At 39.3% G+C, this 22,776-nt stretch overlaps 1 protein-coding gene across 3 annotated transcripts in view; it reads left to right on the top strand.

Moving 5' to 3' along the window:
• Positions 1-22,776, top strand: part of LOC124804853 (D-threo-3-hydroxyaspartate dehydratase-like) — a 125,268-nt gene that overhangs the window by 64,014 nt on the left and 38,478 nt on the right. For all 3 annotated transcript variants that reach the window (XM_047265207.1, XM_047265209.1, XM_047265206.1), the window contains one exon: positions 13,118-13,401. In XM_047265207.1, coding sequence (XP_047121163.1) covers positions 13,118-13,401 — 284 coding nt within the window. The remainder of the gene's footprint in view (positions 1-13,117; positions 13,402-22,776) is intronic.

Here is a 22,776-nt window from a genome sequence, read left to right as displayed (position 1 = left end):
TAAAACAACACGTTCCCACATACAAGTATGCACCACAAAATGTACTGGAGAATGATGAATACAAATTAAACTGGAACAGAACCATTATAACAGATAAAACAACACCACATAACAAACTTGACATCATACTCACCAATAAAAAGAAGACATTAACACAACTAATCGAAATATCCATACCCAATACAACAAATATACAAAAGAAAACAGGATAAAAAATTGAAAAATACATCCAACTGGCTGAGGATGTCAAGGACATGTGGCATCAGGATAAAGTTGACATTATACCAATTATACTATCAACTACAGGAGTCATACCACACAATATCCACCAGTACATCAATGCAATACACCTACATCCAAACTTTTATATACAACTACAGAAATCAGTAATTATTGATACATGTTCAATTACCCGAAGGTTCCTAAATGCAATATAACACATACCGTACAGTTAAAAGGAAGTCACACTTGATCAAAGTCTGGGTCACTTTCCATTTTTGACCAGACATAACATCTGAGAAAAGAAAGAAATAATAATAATAATAATAATAATAATAATAACAATAATAATAATAATAACAATTAATTGAAAGAAACTAGAAGTTACTTCAGATGAAAATTGAATAAAATTGAACTGATTTTTTCTTATATTAAAAGCAATGACATAGCATAAGACCCAGTGACATGACTGTTAGAAAAAGTGATTTGCAATAAAGGTGTGAAGCAACTGAGAAAGCACCACCACATCGTAGCTGCTTATTCAATCATCAATATGAGTGCAACCTGCCAAATGTTTTAGTTACTCCAGTGGCTGACTGAGTAATAAATGAGAATGATAGCATCACTAAAAGTAGGATTACATCACTGGTGCTGATGCATACTCTCACCAATCTGCTGTGGCAGTTAGTTGGCTGTATGTGGTTGGATGTGAAAAAACAGAAAGTCACTCATCAGGACTTGGACACTGTGAAGTCCCATCCACCATCTGAACTCAGAGTCCCTGATGTCTAAAACCAATGACCTTTCACCTTCCACTTCAAACTGAGAGTATCCTTCCTCACGTGTCACTGCTCGTGACTGCTGTTTTCACTGTTCTGGCCACAACCAGCATTCAGGAAAAATGTTACTGTTTTCTGCCAGTATTGTTAAAACTGCTATGTTTAATAAATTTCCTCCACAGAATGTATCCAGACACAGGCCAATCAGAGAATATCTTTCTTGCCATTTTGCTCTAGAAATTCTCGTCTGATGTCCATAGGCGATGGTTGGATCAGAGCATTGTTTATACACTTCTGAATTTCAAGAAGCCTGATGAACGTGATGAGAACCCCACGAAGCTTCTCTCACCATGTAGGCCCAGACCTTCCAAGACTAGTGATTTCTCACCATAAATTATTACGTGGCAGCCAGTACCTGAGACTACTGCCACCAGCCTTCTACAGACCCGAACCATACCGAGTACCGTGAACCCCATCTTAGCTTGATTGAGGAGAGTTCAGTGAGCCCTCTCAGGTGGCTCCTTGACATGTGTAAGCCGGAACAAAATCTTTGAATGTCCTGTGGTCTCCCCGTTGCTTTCAGAGTTCTGTGTGAATGTCTTATACATTCTTAGAATAGAACCACAAGCCTCGAGCGACAACCATTGCAGTTTTATACAATACATTCCCCAACTTTAAATAATGTCATGAGGCTTTTAGAATGATGAAAGTAAAGTGTCCTGCCTATCACCAGTTGTGACAGGCGGCAGACATATTTAGTGTATGAATGGAAGAAGGCAAGTCAGATGGCTTGTAACCTTTCACAGTTTCAACTGCAACACGAGTATAAAAAAAATACAGTTGCATTTATTGTAGTTTGTTTTGTAGTGTGAATTTTAACTAGAACCTCAACTGGTGAACCTGCAACATGATCATGAGTATGCAAAAACTACAAAATTATTCCAGTTTTACTGCGTCAGTTTACAGATGTGATTTCAGGGCGAACCCACCATGGGCATGAATATATTGTGGTGTGTGTCTGTGAAATAGGACGTCCATTTCATTTTTATTAAGAAAAGGCACATATTAAAAAGTTCAGAAAAAATATTGGACAATTAAGGAAAAAAGGAGACACAAATTGTGTTGGCAAAATTTAATCAATGTAGAAGTTTACTTTTGCATCTTGCACTCAGGTATTCCCAAATGCCTTTTCGCAGTTATCCTGCTACCCTGTTACTGTACTTTTCACCTTTATCCATTTTATCAAGAAGCGCCTTCTCCAATGATATTTTGCAGTAAAAGTCAACACATGATGCCTCATTAAAGTGTGTTTTGACAGTGGCAAAGGCCTTCAGTGTTTCAACTTTCATTCTGTTATTTTAATCTGACCACAAAGAGTTCACTAAGGAAAAGACATGTTACACAGCAGCATTTGAACTTGGAATTGCCACACAAAACTCCACCAAATGAGTCAAGTTTTTCATGTTAATGTTTTTAATGTTGAAATAGGCAAAGATTTTACACCTTTCCACTAACACATTCATAGTCTGTCTCCTCCATTACTTTTGATGTGAAGAGCATCGTGAGTGTATAGTTTGCATTCGGTTTGTGTTTTCTGTGTTTCTGTACTTTTGTACAATTAATTTTCCATATTGTGCAGTAAAGTCGTTAAGTGGTGTTTCTGTTTCTGTGAGAGTGTTTATACATAATTCAGTGATAGTGCCTGTTCAAATCTGTCATTAGAAAATATCGAGCCTCTTCAGTTCCTTACTCATTTTGTGATCTTTGCCACTATAACCTACACCAGCAATTAACTTCACATTGTTTGCATTCGCCTACTGCTACATTCGCCTGCCGTCCAGAAGTTCTCTGCTTATCTCACTAGAAGCTAAGTTACTTTCTACTAATTATTAATTGGTGTTGCAGAATTGTTTGTAGTGTAATTTTTATTGTTTAATCTGCCATCATGTGTGACAAATGTGGATGTTGTTGTACATTAGTGAGCAAGGGAGTGAAATGTCAGGATTATGGGTTGGTGTTTCACTGGGGTGATTGCAGCACGGAAGCTGTTATAGTGCAAGATGAGGTTTGCCAATGGAGTTGTAGATAATGTAACCGTGACAAGAAAATCGTGGAACAGGGAAAAAATATTTGTGCCCTTCAGGCTGAACTAGAAATGGTGTACCTCGAATTAGACTTGTTGAAGGGGAAAAGGTAACAAGGAGAAAACCCCAGAAATCACTTTTCAGATTCCAGTGAGCAACCAGTTTGATTTGTTAACTGAAGTAGAAAAGCCTCAAAACAGTTTTTGAGCAAAGTAGGGTGCAGCTGACTCGTAGTAACAATTGCAAGTGTGCTCCCTGCCGCCGTTGGATAAGCAACTGCTAGCAACAAGTCGTATACTCCTAGCTCACTTATTTGTTACATAGTTTAATTCTTAATTTCTTTGTGTGTTTTTGGATACTTGCATTGTTTAATTCATAAATTTTGGGTGTATTATAGTATTTGAGAGTTGTAGCATCGCGCTTTAGTACCTGAATAGTGTAAAATCGCATAGTCTCCTTCCGCCGCCGAGCAGTGTGTCAGCAGTGCACAAGTAGCAGCATTACTGCATTCACTAGGCAATGTTGTATTTTAATAACCATTTAAATTTTGTGTCGAATTGTTTGTGCTCTCTGTAGATTAGTTCAGACGTTCTTTACACAACAGATTTTAGAATGGATAGAGACTGCAACTTCTGTGTTCGGCTGCAGGCTGAGTTGGCATCCCTTCGCTCCCAGCTTCAGGCAGTGTTGGCTTTGGTCACACAGCATGAGGCTGTTGCCAATGGGCATCCGTATGGGGGTTTGTCGGGGATAGCTAGCTCGTCTCACGCATCCCCCAAATGGACAACGGCTGTGGCTGCCCGGGATACAGCCCACATTGAGGCTGACCCCTCACCTGTGGTAGAGTGGGAGGTTGTCTCGAGGTGTGGCAGGGAGGGAAAGACATTCCAGAGGGCTGAATGGAAGGCCTCTCCAGTTTGTCTGATGAACCGGTTTCAGGCTCTGTCTCCGAATGATACTGATCTTCGGCCGGACATGGCTGCTTGTCCTGTTCCAGAGGTTGCCCCTCAGTCTGCAAGATCTGGGCGGTCGCAAAGGGTGTGCTTATTGGTAGTTGGGAGCTCCAACGTAGGGCACGTAATGGGGCCCCTTAGGGATATGGCAGCAAGAGAGGGGAAGAAAACCAATGTGCACTCCGTGTGCATACTGGGGGGAGTCATTCCAGATGTGGAAAGGGTCCTTCCGGATGCCATGAAGTGTACAGGGTGCACCCATCTGCAGTTGGTCACTCATGTCGGCGTCACTATGGATCGGAGGAAATCCTATCTGGCTTCTGGCGGCTATCTGATTTGGTGAAGACTGCCAGTCTCGCTAGCAGGATGAAAGCAGAGCTCACCATCTGCAGCATCGTCAACAGGCCTGACTGCGGACCTTTGGTATAAAGCTGAGTTGAGGGTCTGATCAGAGGCTGAGACGGTTCTGCGACCGTGTGGGCTGCAGATTCCTCGACTTGCATCATAGGGTGGTGGGGTTTCGGGTTCCACTGGATAGGTCAGGAGTCCACTACACACAGCAAACGGCTACACGGGTAGCAGGGGTTGTGTGGCATGGACTGTGCGGTTTTTTAGGTTAGATGGCCTCGGGCAAGTACAGAAAGGGCAACAGCCTCAAAGGGTGCGGGGCAAAGTCAGGACAAGTGGGGACCAAGCAGCAGTCGGTATTGTAATTGAAACCTGTCGAAGCTGCAGTGGTAAAGTACCGGAACTTGAAGCGCTGATAGAAAGCACCAAGCTGAAATTGTTATAGGTACGGAAAGCTGGCTAAAGCCAGAGATAAATTTTGCCGAAATTTTTACAAAGGCACAGATGGTGTTTAGAAAGTATAGATAGCATGCAACCGGTGGTGGCGTGTTTGTCGCTGTTAGTAGTAGTTTATCCTGTAGTGAAGTAGAAGTGGATAGTTCCTGTGAATTATTATGGGTGGAGGTTACACTCAACAACTGAGCTAGGTTAATAATTGGCTCCTTTTACCGACCTCCCGACTCAGCAGCATTAGTGGCAGAACAACCGAGAGAAAATCTGGAATACATTTCACATAAATTTTCTCAGCCTGTTATAGTCCTAGGTGGAGATTTCAATTTACCAGATATAGACTGGGACACTCAGATGTATAGTACGGGTGGTATGGGCAGAGCATCGAGTGACGTTATACTGAGTGCACTATCCAAAAATTACCTCGAGCAATTAAACAGAGAACCGACTCATGGAGATAACATCTTGGACCTACTGATAACAAACAGACCCGAACTTTTCGACTCTGTAAGCTTAGAACAGCGAATCAGTGATCATAAGTTCGTTGTAGCATCCCTGAATATGGAAGTATATAGGAATATAAAAAAAGGGAGGAAGGTTTATCTGTTTAGCAAGAGTAATAGAAGGCAGATTTCAGACTACCTAACAGGTCAAAACGAAAATTTCTGTGCCGACACTGACAATGTTGAGTGATTATGGAACAAGTTCAAGGCAATCGTAAAATGCGTTTTAGACAGGTACGTGCCGAGTAAAACTGTGAGGGATGGGGAAAACCCACCGTGGTTCAACAACAAAGTTAGGAAACTACTGCGAAAGCAAAGAGAGCTTCACTGCAAGTTTAAATGCAGTCAAAACCTCTCAGACAAACAGAAGCTAAACAATGTCAAAGTTAGCGTAAGGAGGGCTATGCGTGAAGTGTTCAGTGAATTCGAAAGTAAAATTCTATATACCGACTTGACAGAAAATCCTAGGAAGTTCTGGTCTTACGTTAAATCAGTAAGTGGCTTGAAACATCATATCCAGACACTCCGGGATGATGATGGCTTTGAGACAGAGGATGACACGCGTAAAGCTTAAATACTAAACACCTTTCTTGAAAGCTGTTTCACAGAGAAAGTCCGCACTGCAGTTCCTTCTCTTAATCCACGCACAAACGAAAAAATGGCTGACATCGAAATAAGTGTCCAACGAATAGAAAAGCAACTGGAATCACTCAACAGAGGAAAGTCGACTGGACCTGATGGGATACCAATTCGATTCTACACAGAGTACGCGAAAGAACTTTCCCCCCTTCTAACAGCCGTGTACTGCAAGTCTTTAGAGGAACGGAAGGTTCCAAATGATTTGAAAAGAACACAGGTAGTCCCAGTCTTCATGAAGGGTCGTCGAGCAGATGCGCAAAACTATAGACCTATATCTCTGACGTCGATCTGTTGCAGAATTTTAGAACATGTTTTTTGCTCGCGTATCATGTCTTTTTTGGAAACCCAGAATCTACTCTGTAGGAATCAACATGGATTCCGGAAACAGCGATCATGTGAGACCCAACTTGCTTTATTTGTTCATGAGACCCAGAAAATATTAGAGACAGGCTCCCAGGTAGATGCTATTTTCCTTGACTTTCGGAAGGCGTTCGATACAGTTCCGCACTGTCACCTGAGAAACAAAGTAAGAGCCTACGGAATATCAGACCAGCTGTGTGGCTGGATTGAAGAGTGTTTAGCAAACAGAACACAGCATGTTGTTCTCAATGGAGAGACGTCTACAGACATTAAAGTAACCTCTGGTGTGCCACAGGGGAGTGTTATGGGACCATTGCTTTTCACAATATATATAAATGACCTAGTAGATAGTGTCGGAAGTTCCATGCAGCTTTTCGTGGATGATGCTGTAGTATACAGAGAAGTTGCAGCATTAGAAAATTGTAGTGAAATGCAGGAAGATCTGCAGCGGATAGGCACTTGGTGCAGAGTGTGGCAACTGATCCTTAACATAGACAAATGTAACGTATTGCGAATACATAGAAAGAAGGATCCTTTATTGTATGATTATATGATAGCGGAACAAACACTGGTAGCAGTTACTTCTGTAAAATATCTGGGAGTATGTGTGCGGAACGATTTGAAGTGGAATGATCATATAAAATTAATTGTTGGTACGGCGGGTACCAGGTTGAGATTGAGAGTCCTTAGCAAATGTAGTTTCTCAACAAAGGAGGTGGCTTACAAAACACTCGTTCGACCTATACTTGAGTATTGCTCATCAGTGTTGGACCCGTACCAGATCGGGTTGACGGAGGAGATAGAGAAGATCCAAAGAAGAGCAGCGCATTTCATCGCAGGGTTATTTGGTAAGCATGATAGCGTTGCGGAGATGTTTAGCAAACTCCAGTGGCAGACTCTGCAAGAGAGGCGCTCTGCATCGCGGTGTAGCTTGCTGTCCAGGTTTCGAGAGGGTGCGTTTCTGGATGAGGTATCGAATATATTGCTTCCCCCTACTTATACCTCTCGAGGAGATCACGAATGTAAAATTAGAGAGATTCGAGCGCGCACAGAGGCTTTCCAGCAGTCATTCTTCCCACGAACCATACGTGACTGGAACAGGAAAGGGAGGTAATGACAGTGGCACGTAAAGTGCCCTCCGCCACACACCGTTGGGTGGCTTGCAGAATATAAATGTAGATGTAATACTAGGTCGGGAGTAAAGTCAAGCAGAAAGAAAAATTCCTGCTGTTAGGTAGCAGTCATGGGAGAGGTGTAAGCCAGTTGCTACAGGATAGGCTAGGAGTCGAGTACCAGGTCACAAGCATTGTGAAACCTAGTGCTAAGCTTAGCCAGTGTACAGAAAACCTAGGGGCCTTGTACAAAGATTTTGGTAGTGAGGACCATGTTCTTATTGTAGGAGGAGCAGGAAACAGCCTGGCTAGCAATTTGGACTATAGTATTAAGTGTGACCTGGATGTAATAGGAGCAGCAACAGCTCACATTCATGTGGGTTTTGTGGATGTTTTGGAGTGCCATGACCAGACCTGGGTTAATACAGCTGTCGACCATGTTAACAGAGATCTGTGGGGGTGGGTTTACTGTTGGCAGAAACTAAATCTCATATCTGTGCTGTGCCTGTTGATGCGATTGGGAGGTGTGGCTACATTGTGCCTGCACCTGAATAGGAGGGGGAAAGATAGATTAGTTGATTTTCTTGCAGAAAATGTAAGGGGGGCCACATGCACACAAGACAAAATACCTGTGATTACTGGAGTCAGAGGGACACATTTTTTGGTTAGAGTCAGGTTACAGACAGAGTATTGAAAGAGATTAAAACAGAACAGTACCATAATGACTGTAGCAGTATCCAAAGAAATAGAATTTGTGTGTTTCATCAGAACATTAGAGGATTGAATAATAAGATAGATAAGCTTCTTGTATGCGTAGAAAATGGGGTAAATTCTGAAGGTATAGATGTTTTGTGTCTCTCTGAACACCATGTAACCACAGGGATGGAGAAGTTCAATTTAAGGGATTATAGATTAGCATCTTATTCATGTAGAGTCAACATGGAAAAAGGAGGAGCTGCTACTTATGTAAAAACTGGACACACAGTCAAAAATATTGAAACAAATAGTTTTTGTGTTGATCAGATCCTTGAAGCATGTGCTTGTGAGTTGCTACTGCAATATACTTCTACAGTAACTGTAACAATCTACAGAACCCCCCCCCCCCCCCCCCCCAGGTAGCTTTCAGCTATTCATGAAAAATCAAGAGGCATTATTGAGCTACCTGTCAGACAAAAAGAAGCAGTTAGTGGTATTTTGGTGATTTTCTTAAAAGATATGGATAGGAAAAATGAGCTAGAATCTTTGTTTGGTTGTTTCAATCTAGTATCTGTTCTTAATTTTCCAACTTTTGTACAGCAGGATAGGTCACTTATCAATAACATTTTCATAGACATTGTTCAGGCAGAAACAATTAATGTGTATCCAGTTGTTAATTGGCTATCTGATCATGATGCACAGTTAATGGAAATAACACATATAGAACCTTACAGGCTTCAGGCAGGTTCATACAAGGCAGGGAGGCTTATTGATGCGAACAGGGTACAGAGTTTTAAGAGGAGTCTAGAAGAGGTAGAATGGGATGAAGTATACACAGAAAATGATGCTGATGCGAAATTCAATTTATTCCGCCATAAATTTGTCTCAGTATTTGAGAGTTGCTTTCCTGAAACGTTATCCAAAAAAGCCATTACAAATTCAAGAAAGTCATGGATTACTAAGGGAATTAAGATATTGTGTAAGATGAAGACAGAAATATATGAACAGGCCAGAATAAGTTAGGATCCAACGTTTCTTGCTTACTACAAAAGATACTGTAATATTTTAAGGAAAGTCATTAAGAAGTCAAGAAGCTTATGTGTTCTGACAGAAATTAATAATGTGGATAATAAGAGTAAAAATATATGGAATATTGTCAAACTGGAAACGGGGCAGCCTGACAGTGCACAGCATACCATAGCTATAAAGCTGAATAGTGATGTTGCGAGTATTTTTATGAATCACTTTCTAAATGTAGCAGCAAAATAGGGTTAAAGGGTTCAGTTGAAGAAGCAAAAAAATATGTTAAAAATTTCATGCCCCAGGACTTTAGGCCTTTAGAAATAGCACCAACATTCCCCACTGAAATTAAGGGAATTATAAATATACTGAAAAACAAGAGCTCATGTGGTGTTGATGGAGTCTCTAACAGAATTTTGAAGTGTTATTCTAATTTAATAAGTGGAGTTCTTAGTGATATATGTAATGCTTCGCTAACACAGGAAATTTTTCCAGACAGATTGAAATACACAATGTCAAACCTCTTCATAAGAAAGGGAACAAAAGGGACTTAAATAATTATAGACCAATCTCTTTGCTGACTTAATTTACTACAATATTTGAAAAAAGTTATGTATTCAAGAGTAGTCTCACATTTAAGTAAAAATAATTTACTCAGCATGTCACAGTTCTGATTCTGGAAGACTCAACTGAGAATGCTATCTACACATTTACCCATCATATATTACAAGCCCTAAATAACAAATTATTGCCAGTTGGTATATTTTGTGATCTTTCCAAGGCATTTGACTGTGTGGATCATGTCACGCTCTTAGAAAAACTCAAGTCTTATGGAACTGAAGGCTATACACACAGTTGGTTTGAATCATACTTAACGAACAGAAAGCAAAAAGTTGTGCTGAATAACACAAATAATGTTGGGAGGGTGGTAAATTCTAGTGAGTGGGGATTTATCACAAAGGGAGTCCCACAGGGTTCAATTTTGGGTCCTATGCTGTTCCTTCTTCATGTGAATGACCTCTCACTTAACATTCAGCAAGCAGAACTAGAACTTTTTGCAGATGACATGAGTGTTATAATAAATCTCATTCCAGAAAAAGCAGCTTGTCTTTCAAAGACTTATTAAGTGGTTTCAGAAAATGGACTCTCCCTTAATTTTGAAAAAAACTGACTATTTCCAGTTCTGTACACCAAATAGAATCATACCGACAATTGATGTAGCGTATGAACAGGGCTCAGTTAACAGGAGAGATTTCTCCAAATTTTTGGGTGTTCACGTTGATGACAACTTGAACTGGAAGAAGAATGTTACTGAGCTTCTCACACAATTAAGTTTAGCTTCTTTCACTCTTCATATAACCACTAGTCTTGGTAATAAACTGATCAGCCTCCTAACATACTTGTGCATATTTCCACTCAATAATGTCTTACGGAATAGTTTTTTGAGGTAACTATTCCATGGACAAGTTTCTGTTTCAGAACTGGTAAAAAAGAATTGTACCTGTAAATGTAGCTGTATGTGTAGAACTAAAAATTTCAGTAATATTGATATTAGCACTATTCATGTGTGTGTATATATATCTTGTAATCTGACTTGTTCCACATCATATCAATAAAATAATCAAGAAAATGATCTATGGGACATGACATAACTAAACTAAACTAAACTAAACACAACACATGACCAGTTCCTATCAGCCCAATAGAGGGATGTCATGGGATCGCTTTCTGATTTCAGTCAAATTCCAGAGGCATGCCATTTTATTTTCGAATTTTAGTCACTCGTAAAATACCTGCAAGATGATTCAATGTATCAAACATTACAGAAAAAAACTGAGTACTATTCAGTTGATGAAAACTTGCTGAGCGGCATGTGGTGCAATAACATTTTTAAAAGATTGCATCTTGTTTTGTGTGTTCACATGTGAATTTAGACTGAAAAGTTTTGTACCCACCACTATAGAGCAATTCATTGAATTCATTGACGTAAAGCTGTGGTTATGCATTGATTGCACTGTAGTGTGCAAATGTAGCTTCTTGTGCTGCTAACTGCCCACCCAGTTCAGGTACTTTTTTTAAGCTTATGCAGGAGTCATTTCATCCTTCATTCCTTAATACTTCTGTATGCCACTTCTGTGTGCACTGATTCTTCCTGACCAGTCTCTTAAGCTTCAGCCTGCTCTTCATCATTACTAAATTGTAATGTAACTTGTGCATACAGTACTTGTGCCTCAAGTTGGTATACGTGATCACAGTGCACTCTAGCACCAGTTGTTGGCTGTATCTGCCTCACAAGACACACAGTTTACAAAATGGACAGGCATAAAACTCCTTCATTGGCTTTATGAAAATACACATTTCCTCCCTTGTCCATATGCTACTCATGTTGTTCTGTCTGCAGTATGCATAAATAAGAACTTCAAGATCCATAAATATTTTATGAGGCAAAAAGATAAGTACCAAGTTCAATCAGTAAGGACATCGACTTACAAACACGTTATTACAAATAGCGCAATACAAATTAGCAATAGTTCTACACATAAGATAAAAATGATTTCATCTTCTCAATTTTTAGTAAAACCTTAAGCTCATTCTTATTTGAGTACTGTCCCTAGTCAATAGCAGAATCTTCAGAACATGTGAAATAAAAATCTTGAAACAAGAAAGAGCAAAATATCTTATTGAAAGCAGCACAAGCTGTCTTGTAGATGTTGCCAATAGAACAAACTCACCACTCAGAAAGAGTGCACTTACATTTCCACATCAAATATAGAATATACTTCCATTAAACAAATGAGAAAGTATCAGAATCTATTTGAAAATGTAAAGGTTGGGTGATGAAGAGTTACTGAATCAGGCTGACCCTATTTCACCCACTTAGGGGTTGGATTTCCAAAAACAGTGAAACATGTATTTTTTCATCTCTGACTGAGAAGCCAAACACCAATTTTCAAAGATTTAGCTTCAAAAATGCTTGCAAAGTGAAATATTTGCATAAAAACTTTCGTATCTTGTTTCACCTCCATAGGGCTTGAATTTCCAAAAACTGTGAAACACTTATTTTTTTAATTTCTAGCTGAGAAGCCAAATTTAAATTTTCATTGTCTTTAAATGTGCTGTCATAGTAAAAAAAATTATGAAAAATCTCATCCCCTATTTTACACCCTTAGCGGTCCAATTTCCAAAAACACTGAAACACGTATTTTTTTATTTGTAACCAAGAAGTCAAATACCAGTGTTCGTAGATGCAGCTTTAAAAATACTTTAATAGTTCTTCAGTAATGATAACTTTTCAAAGAAAGCTTCTACCTGCAATTTCACCATGCATTAAATTTCCAAAAATGCTGAAACCTATATTTCTTTTTTTCTGACTGAGTAACCAAATAACAATTTTCATAGGTCAAGCTTCAAAATTGCATTAATAGCAACATGTTAAGAAAAATCCATCATCCTCTATTTCACCCCCTTAGGGTTTGAATTTTGAAAAATCCCGTCTTAAACAAAGCCTACAGTATAAGATCCACACCTTCTCCAAATTTCAGGTGTTTATCCTAAGTGGTTTGGGCTGGATGATGATGAGTCAGTCAGGATGTTGCTTTTTATATACAGAGATTATTTTTATTATTATTATTATATAAGATGCTGACATATAAGTTTACTTTAAGAGGGATAACAATTTTGTTATATATGTTGTTATCTCTGTTCAACATAAACGTGTATGTCAAAATATTGTACTTAAAAATGGCTTAATATTGAAATTGCAAACGTAGAACTAAATTCTAATTGCTAAAGGCAAGATGCTATAATGGAAACTATTTATAGAAGCTATGGGTCCATATTACAAGAAAGTAAAATTACAATGATTTGAACATGATAGTCTTTTATTACATTTACAAAGTATGCTGCATTGTTTATTCAAACAGTAATTGTACTATTAATGCTGTGTTTCCACAGAGAAGCAGCACTGCTCCAGACTGGTGGTCAGAAAAAATGTATCACTGTCTCAACATTCAGAGAGGCAGAATTCTTCGCAGATTGTGGTTGGGATGATATTCTATTAGCATTCCCTCTTGCACCTTTCCATATTGGTCGTGCCAAGTCACTAGCAGATCATATCTCAACCTTTCACTTGCTGGTCGACAATGTTGATTCAGCAACAGCATTGGCCAAATCACCAATACCTGCTGGCAAAGCTTCGTGGTCAGTTTTCATCAAAGTTGATACAGGATATGCAAGAGGTATGTGTGTGTTACATATTTATAACAGCACTGTATTTCAGTGTTACAAATTTTTAAAATAATCTGTCACTAAAACAGAATTTGGTTAATTCAATGATCAACCTTTTTAAGTTGCCAAATTAATTCATTTCCTTTGCTACAGATGGCAGACAGCAAAGAAACTATGACTTTTAAGACTATTGGGGAATGAAATATACTGTTAAGTCAAGTGGTTTCTAGGTATTGCGAGAAGTAACCTGCTTGTTTAAAACAAATAGTCAATATTGTGCCATATTTACAGTTTTATAGAAAAATGGCCACCAGATACTTGATTTAATAAGTGGTAAAAGAAGAAGAATGCCACAACAGAAGACATTTTTGTAGCTTTAACAGATTTAGGCCTAATACATTGTCTGACAAAAAAGTGAATCACACAGAAGATATGTTCAGATGTCAATGTAGCTTCATTCACATACACACCATCAACGGGTATGTTAATCATTAGACTGGAATGTAACAATACCAGAGAAGGAAAGTTGCTACTCACAATATAGTGGAGATGCTGAGTCGCGATAGGCACAACAAAAAGATTCACACTATTATAGCTTTCGGCCATTAAGGCCTTTGTCTGCAGTAGAAACACATACACACACACGCACAAACACACTCATGCAAAAGCAACTTGCACACATGTCTGCAGTCTCAGAGAACTGAAAGCACACTGCGAGCAGCAGCACCAGTGCATGATGGGAGTGGTGACTGGGTGGGGATAAGGAGGAGGGTGGGGAGAGGAGGGGGAGGGATAGTATGGTGGGAGTGGCGAACAGTAAAGTGTTGCAGTTCAGATGGAGGGCAGGAGAGAATGTGCAGAGGGGGGAGGGGGTAAGTAACGGAAAGGAGAGAAATAAAAAGAAAAGAAACTAAAAGACTGGGTGTGGCGGTGAAATGACGGCTGTGTTTTGCTGGAATGGGAACAGGGAGGGGGCTGGATGGGTGAGGACAGTTACTAACGAAGGTTGAGGCAAGGAGGGTTATGGGAACGTAGGATGTATTGCAGGAAAGTTCCCACCTGCACAATTCGGAAAAGCTGGTGTTGGTGGGAAGGAGCTGTATGGCACAGGCTGTGAAGCAGTCATTGAGATGAGGGATATCATGTTTGGCAGCATGTTCCGCAACAGGGTGGTCCACTTGTTTTTTGGCCCCAGTTTGTCGTTGGCTGTTCATGTGGACAGACAGCCTGTTGGTTGTCATGCCTACATAGAATGCACCACAGTAGTTGCAGCTTAGCTTGTGAATCACATGACTGGTTTCACTGGTAGCCCTGCCTTTGATGCTATAGGTGATGTTAGTGACCGGACTGGAGTAGGTGGTGGTAGGAGGATGTATGGGACAGGTCTTTCATCTAGGTCTATTACAGGGGAGCAATTCCATGTCAAATCAACAAGTGCTACAACCTGACCCTTTCAGATTTTTTTGAAATTACGTATGCATGTATTACTCATAAATTATGACACAAATGACAAATTTTTGACTCGCGGAACAATGTTGTTTTCTTTACAACTCGTGTTGTAATTAAGCTAGAACAATAAAATTTGCTTCATTGAAAAACTCTTTTAAATTGCTTTTATATGATACCAAACATCATTAGTTTAATATATATACACAAATTGTTAAAAAAACAACATTGTTGAATTTACCGAATTTCAATAAAATTACTTGACTATTTGCCCTATAACTTAAAATGTCCGACAGTTGCAAAGCAAGTTTTAAATCTAATGTAAAATCATTACTCCTGGACAACTCCCCTCATGGCATTCTGTATTTAACACTTCCCCACTCTTATTTGATCTTGTGCCTGTTGCACTGTTTGGTGATGTGACCCTCTGTTTTTTATCGTTAAGATATGACTCCATGTACGCATGGGGAAGACCTTTAATACCATAACTTTTTAGTTTTCCTAGCAGAATTTTATGATGTGCACAGTCGAAAACCTTGACAAGTTCATGGAAAATGCCAGCAGGGTAATTTTTATTGTTCAGCTCTATTATAATTGTATTTGTGAGATTGCATATCGTATCCTCAGTAGGGAAGCCTCTACAGAAGCCAAACTGAGCTGTTGTTAAAAGGTTATTTTCTGAAAGATGGTCCAGAATTCTGTTGTAAGCTATATTCTCAAAACTTTATGAGAACAATGGAAGAAGTGTGTTGGATCTATAATTAGGGGGCAGTTACTTATGTCCACTTTTGTATATTGGTGGTACTATTGCACACTTTAGTCTTTCAAGATATGCTACTTAACTCATCCTGATTATAAATGTAACTAAAGGTTGGCTCTGTCAAGTCAGAATAAGATATCAGTATTTTGGCTGGGATACCAAAGTGACCTAATGGTTTTCATGGTCTAACATAAGAGTTGACAAAACTTATGTCTGATGGTGGAGTATACATTACATATTTAGGTAAGTTTATTGGCTTTGCATTTAATGGACTATTTTTTCATTGTGCTTCCAGCTAAAGCTATGAAGAATTTATTGAATTCATTAGCCAATGATTTTAATTTTGTATCATTTTGTCTTGCGACTACTGCCGTCTTAGTGTTCAATATCACTTGCCTTGCCAAGTTTATTTGTTTTTTCCATAATAATGCTTCAAATTGTCCTTGTCTTGAGCAAGCTGATGAAAACATTCAGGACAACACAGTAAGGCAGCAGTGGAGACGTTGTGGAGTGGAACTCCATGAAGGCTCTAATGAAGAAGAAAAGCATTACACTGGTGATGCAGCTTCAGCTAACCTAACACTAGAAGCGTGCTGGGAGCTGGAATTTGAGGAGGAATGACTATCAAAATTCTTGCTACACTCAGTCCTAAGGCTGCTAGAATTTTGTTTAATTGAAAAATATCTTGATCCTCAAAGACCCATTGTGTTTCTACATCTACAACCATATTCTAAAACCCACAGTTAAGGGGAGCTGGAACGATCCATCTCCTCCATGTTAATTTTAGCAAATAGAAGGAACATTTTTTCTAAAACCATTAAACATATTGCTCTGAAATTTGGACTAAATGTTCAGTGAATATTTATCTACAAAGTTATAATGCCATGTTAAGAAATATTTATTGGTTTTTGTTTTACAGTTTTTTAAACAGATGCTTATTTTTTTTCTCTAAAATTTTCCACTTTTTCTCCTATAACTCTTGAATTATACAATATTTTTTACAATTTGTTACAAAAATGAAGATAAGTAAACAACATTGTGTATACATTTCATTGATATACTGTTAGAAGTTTTTCAGAAAATGTTCCTCAAAGATGAAAATTGGAAAATGGCTTCCGAAGTTTTTTAATACATTCCTGCCCCATATGATGGATTAGCAGCATCCTCCTCTTTTTCCAGTGTTAGTTTTCTTTTCACTGGTCTTTTCTTCCCTTTTGCTGCATGTTGTAGGCTTTTGTGTCTTCTTCCTGCACCTCTTAGTCTTTCTTCATCAATTAGGCGCATTGTGGAAATGGTGTTGGGTCCTGGTTGGAAATCTAAACTTTTCTGCACATCACATTTGATAATGTTTCCTTCATTGTATGTTGCCACTGCATCATACACTCCCAAATGCAATGTTTTATCTGTATAAACACTCTTTTGGGAATCCTAATCTGAATTAAATTATTTACACTTTCATTTGGATTTTGTGTTTTCCCATGTAAACACTTTTCCAATAAACTTGGCTGTGATAAATCTCTGAATACGGGCTTAATTACATCAATTACAGCATTTGGCAAACTGTTTTATGGGCATATTCCTTTCTTGATTGGTACTTACACAATGAGTCATCACCTGTGGGGCACAGTGCAAGTTGTGGCTGCTCATTTGTTGATGCAGTATGAAAAAAGAATGCCCATACTGCTCTCCTCATATGCTCAATTCTTCTTTTTTTTTTTTTTTTTGCCTAATTGCACACCCATGATACCTCTGCAATCTATCAATAGCTTCATCTGTCAATCTTCCTCTTCCTCCAAGGGTTTTACCATCACTAAGCTTCTGGGATCGTAATGTCTGCTTTAGTTTGCGCAAGCGAGCCCCCATGCGCTTCTGCATATGTCTAATGCACTCCTGTTTTTTAATATAAATTTCGTTGCCATAAGGTTTGAGTTCCTCTACAGCTTTATATCCCTTAGAATCACCATCTCCTAGATAGTTAGTGTGTCATACATTATATCACTCCTGTGATATGGAAAAAATTGCTTTCACTCCCTCTACTTCCATCGCTCCACTTCACAACTTTCACTATGTTCATCCTTGGTCTTGCCCTTACATCTACAATGTTTTGAGAGAATAGCAACATCAATTACTTTGCAACTGTCTCCACTGGTAGCTGTCACAACTCCATTTACAGATTTATGACCTCTACATTGCCATGATCCATCTAAAGCAATAGTTACATCTCTACAATGTCACAGCTCCTTCAACTGCTTCCTTCATTGTTGCTTGAGCAATATCTTCAGCAGAAGATTCCACCAATTCATTATAAAATCCAAACTTGGTTGGTGGTTTTGGAAAGTTCATAATTCCACATAACATTGTCCCTGCAGCACTGCCCTTGCCAAAGCAACGCAAGCCATACACTAGCCTAATATTTATATCATTCACCTTCTTTCCACTATTACCACTGTGGGGAATACTGTTAGAATTAGAAAACGAAACTTCTGCAGCAAATTTGTTACACTTCAATAACATTTTACATGCTAAACCAAAGTGTGAAGTTATTTTCAATTCTAGTCCTTTTTCTTTGCAAACTTGGCATAATACGTTATGTTTCAAAATATTAGAGAGCAAGGAAATGTTAATTATTTCATTCACATCATTACTGTCACATTCATAGTTCTCAAATTTTTCTTTGCTGTCACACACTGACCGAGGTGGTGCAGTGGTTAGACACTGGACTCGCATTTGAGAGGACGACGGTTCAATCCCGTGTCCGACCATCCTGATTTGAGTTTTCCGTGATTTCCCTAAATCACTCCAGGCAAATGCCGGGATGGTTCCTCTTAAAGGGCACGGCCAACGTTCTTCCCCATCCTTCCCTAATCCGATGAGACCGATGACCACGCTGTCTGGTATCCATCCCCAAACAACCAACCAACCTTTGCTGTCACAAAGTTTCTTGCTGGAAGAAGTTCTATCACATTCATTTGGAGTAGTTGGTGAAGCAGTCTGAGCAGCATCTCCCTTCGAAACAACAAAGTATTTCTTCTTCCACTCATTCTACCTTTTCTTAAATGCTCGATTGCTGAAACAGGATATATTGATATCCACAAACCAAATACACAAAACAGGTGTGAGCAAAATTCGTCAAATACGCAAAGTTGAACAGCTACACAACACAAAGCAAAATCCACAAGTCAACGCACATGGTATAGCATTTATGTTTACTGATATGAACAGTCACCTGTCACAGAAATAAAGCCATACGATGTTGGAAAACAAATCACTGTCTAATTCCGCAAAGATACCCTGCTTGCAGCCAGCATGCGGTGCCATCAGAGGTGACACACCAAGTTGCTACAGCCGTTTACATGGCACATCAGCTTAGAATTCACTTAGAAGGGCGAAACTTGATTTGTTTTATTCAGAAAACACCAAACAATTTTATAATGAAAAAAACAAAAAAAACGTTAATTTTGCCATGTTCATCGTTCCGGCTCCCCTTAAGTTTTTGGCAGATGGTGCCACCCACTGTGTGACATATTAGGGCTTCTTCCTGTTCCATTTATATGTACACTGTGTGAAGAATAACTATTTGAAAACCTCTGTATCTTGTCTTCACAGTCTCTATAGGAGAGACACACTGTCCAGTCACATTAATGTGACCACCTGTCAAAAGCCAGAATAACCACCTCTTGCAGCATGGATCACTAAAAGACATACAGGAAGAGAGTCAATGTGGGTCTGGAAGGTACAAAAATGGGTATGGAAGCATGCTGAGTGCAGTACTGTGGCCAGCTGCACTAGGTTCCTCGGTTGACAATCCATGGTGCGAACAACCTGAGTGAGGTAGTCCCACAGTTTTTGATTGAGTTTAAATCCAGGGAGCTTGGTGGCCAAGGGAGTCTGGTAAACGCATCCTGGTGCTCTTTAGACCACACACATACACTGCACACTGTTTGACATACTGTGTTGTTGTGCTACTAATGCCAACATGCCAAGGAAAAACAAAATGCATGTATGGGTGGATGTTGTCCCCAAGGATAGATGCATACTTGTGCCTTCCAGAATATCAAGATCATCCAAGGGGAACGCCATGAAAACATTTCCCATATTATAATGCTTCCTCTTTCAGCTTGGACCCTTCTGACAATTGTTGCAGTGTGTTTGCTTTCAGTCCGATGGAGCATAAAAGGTGTTTCGTCTGCAGGGGCCATCTGTTGCCATTCAGTAGACATCCAGTTGAGATACTGGCTTGCAAATTCGAGCCTTTGTCACTGAATAACAGCAGTCAGCATGGGTGCATGAATCAGGTGCCTGCTATGGAGGCCCATACACAGCAACAGTAGCTGAACAGTCATTGTTGATAGCTCCTCGGTTCATCTGAGTGGTCAGTTGCTCAGTGGTTGCATGTCTGCTTGCCCATACACATCTCCACAATTATTGTTCACTATCGTCATCTGTGACCGGTGGTATACCACAATTGCCTTGGTGTCAGTTTTGAATAGCACCATTTTGCCATGTACGATATACTTGAACCATGGCAGCAAGTGAACATTTTATAACCTATCCATTCTGGAAATGGTTGCACCTGTGCTCCAAAAGCCAATGATCACCCCCCCCCCCCCCCCCTTTGAATGTCAGATAAATCGCTCTGTTTTCAGAATATGATAACAGCTGCACTTTTTTCCACATCCCCAACACACTTTATATATCATCCAATGCTAGTGCTGCCACCTGGTGTCTGTGAATGGTTGTTGCACATTGATGTTGAACATAGGCAGTGGTCACATTAATGTGACTGGACTGTGTAGATATTTATTTATTTAACCTGATCTGATAGCGTCATCAGGCCCTCTCTTACATTGGACCAGAGTTTCAGACATACAGTACCATTTTTACATCAAGGTTTCCTAAGAAATAACAATTTTAATGTGCCATATAGTAATAAATGATTTGAGTGTCTGAAGTGGCTATGTGAGTAAAGAATATTGGCTATAAACTAATGAAGTCAATGCTGGCAGTACTTGTACTACTGCACAGCTACTGCCACTAATAATGATAACAGTAGCAGTAGTAGTAGAAGTAGTAATTATAATAACAATAATGATGGTGGAAGATATAAAAAGAATTGATATGTTTGTGAGATAAATGTTTTCTGGTGTAGTAAGTTCCAAGAAACAGAAATTTAATGAGACTGCACCAGCTAAGAGTACTGGCAAAAGAGGAAGATCAAGTTGGGAAGAAGAATGTGTAAGGGTAATGACTGCTTACAGGGACAAATGGTAATCCTTATGTTGCTTTAGTAGACACGTCATTAACTTTGTTCTTAAGATGTTATTCAGTTCCCTAATATAGTATAGGAGGTTATTCCAGATTCAGATTCCTGCTATTGAGAAGGATCTCGAGAAAGTGGCTAAATGATGGAGTGGGACAGAAAGAATTTTGCTCTGATGGGAACTGGTCCTTGCCACAATGTTCAGATAAGAACATTAAGGTCAAGAAGAGAGATGAGGGAGATAGTTCATTGATAAGACAGTAGAGAAAACAGAGGGTGTGGAGATCTGTGCACTTGTCTGGATGCAGCCAAGATAGCTGCGCATATGATGGTGAAATATGATCAAAGCATCAGACATCACAGATAGAAAGAACACAGGCATCCATAAGCAATCCCCTGAGCCATGAGCTTTCTTGAGAAAGATCTTGCATCATAACATTGCTGTAATCAATAATTGGAAGTATAAGTGTCTGTACAAGTTTCTTTTTTTTGATCAAGATGGAACAGCTTTTTATATTTTTTTAGGGAGAGATAGTGATGCCTTTTTGCACAATGCAGTTACATGCTCAGTCCAATTTAAATTTTCATCTATTATTACTCCTAGACTATTTGCTAAAGGAAACAAGTTGATATTTGTCACATTTAGGGTTGATGAGCCTAGAATGACCAACCAATACCACTTAGGTTTAGGATGGGTTGAGCTTTAATCCTATATTGTGTGCCCATTTTGATAGTGCACACAGGTTGGTATTGAGATTCTCGATAGCTGTCTTCAGGTTTATTGGTCTTGCACTTAGGTACAACTGGAGGTCATCAGCATACATGTGCTGTTTGTAATATGACAAAACTGATGATACATCATTTACATACAATGAAAACAGTATAGGTCCTAATACTGAACCCTGAGGAACACCTGATGCAACCTGCCTCCATTGTTACTTTTATTCTGCTGGACAGGAGACACGTTGTTGGCGAGACATTGGGTATGAGCGAAACCATTGCACTGTTCTTGACAAGAAATTTAGGCTGCTAAATTTGGCAAGTAAAATTTCAAAACTGACAGTGTCAAAGCATTTGCTGAAGTGCAAGAAGCACATGATAGCTACCTCTTGTGCATCCATGGCAAGCGTCAGGTCACCTGCTACTTTTATTGTGGCAGATGTTGTGGTATGTTTTTTACAGAATCCTGTTTGGTATTTATCTAGTAGGTATCTGTATGTTTCTTGTATTTTTCACTTACTACTAATTCTTGAAACTTTGTAAGTAGGCTTTTGTGGAATAAGTTCTTTGTATTTTCAAGCATATACAGATTCAAGTTTTTCAACATTTCTGTGACACTTTCTTGTGAGCCAAATGATCTTTCACATTTTTTGAGTCTGCAGTCTTCTGACTGCCATGAATTCCTCTCCTGTACCAACCTTTTCATCTCAGAGTAGCATTTGCAACCTATGTCCTCTATTATTTGCTGGATGTATTCCAATCTCTGTCTTCTTCTACAATTTTTATCCTATACAGCTCCCTTCTAGTACCATGGATGTTATTCCCTGATGTCTTAACTGGTGTCCTGCTATTCTGTCTCTTCTTCTTGTTAGTGTTTTCCATATATTCCTTTCCTCAGAATTTCTGCAGAGAACCTCCCCTTTCCTTACCTCATCAGTCCACCTAATTTTCAACACTCTTCCTTAGTACCACATCTCAAATGCTTTGAGTCTCTTCTTTTCTGGTTTTCCTACAGTCCATGTCTCACTACCATACAATGCTGTGCTCCAAATACACTCCTGGAAATGGAAAAAAGAACACATTGACACCGGTGTGTCAGACCCACCATACTTGCTCCGGACACTGCGAGAGGGCTGTACAAGCAATGATCACACGCACGGCACAGCGGACACACCAGGAACCACGGTGTTGGCCGTCGAA

Source organism: Schistocerca piceifrons, chromosome 7 (assembly GCF_021461385.2).
Source record: "Schistocerca piceifrons isolate TAMUIC-IGC-003096 chromosome 7, iqSchPice1.1, whole genome shotgun sequence".
In the NCBI taxonomy this organism is placed as follows: Eukaryota; Metazoa; Arthropoda; class Insecta; order Orthoptera; family Acrididae; genus Schistocerca; species Schistocerca piceifrons.
Note: the sequence above shows the minus strand (reverse complement) of the source record. Positions and strands in the feature narration are given on the sequence as shown.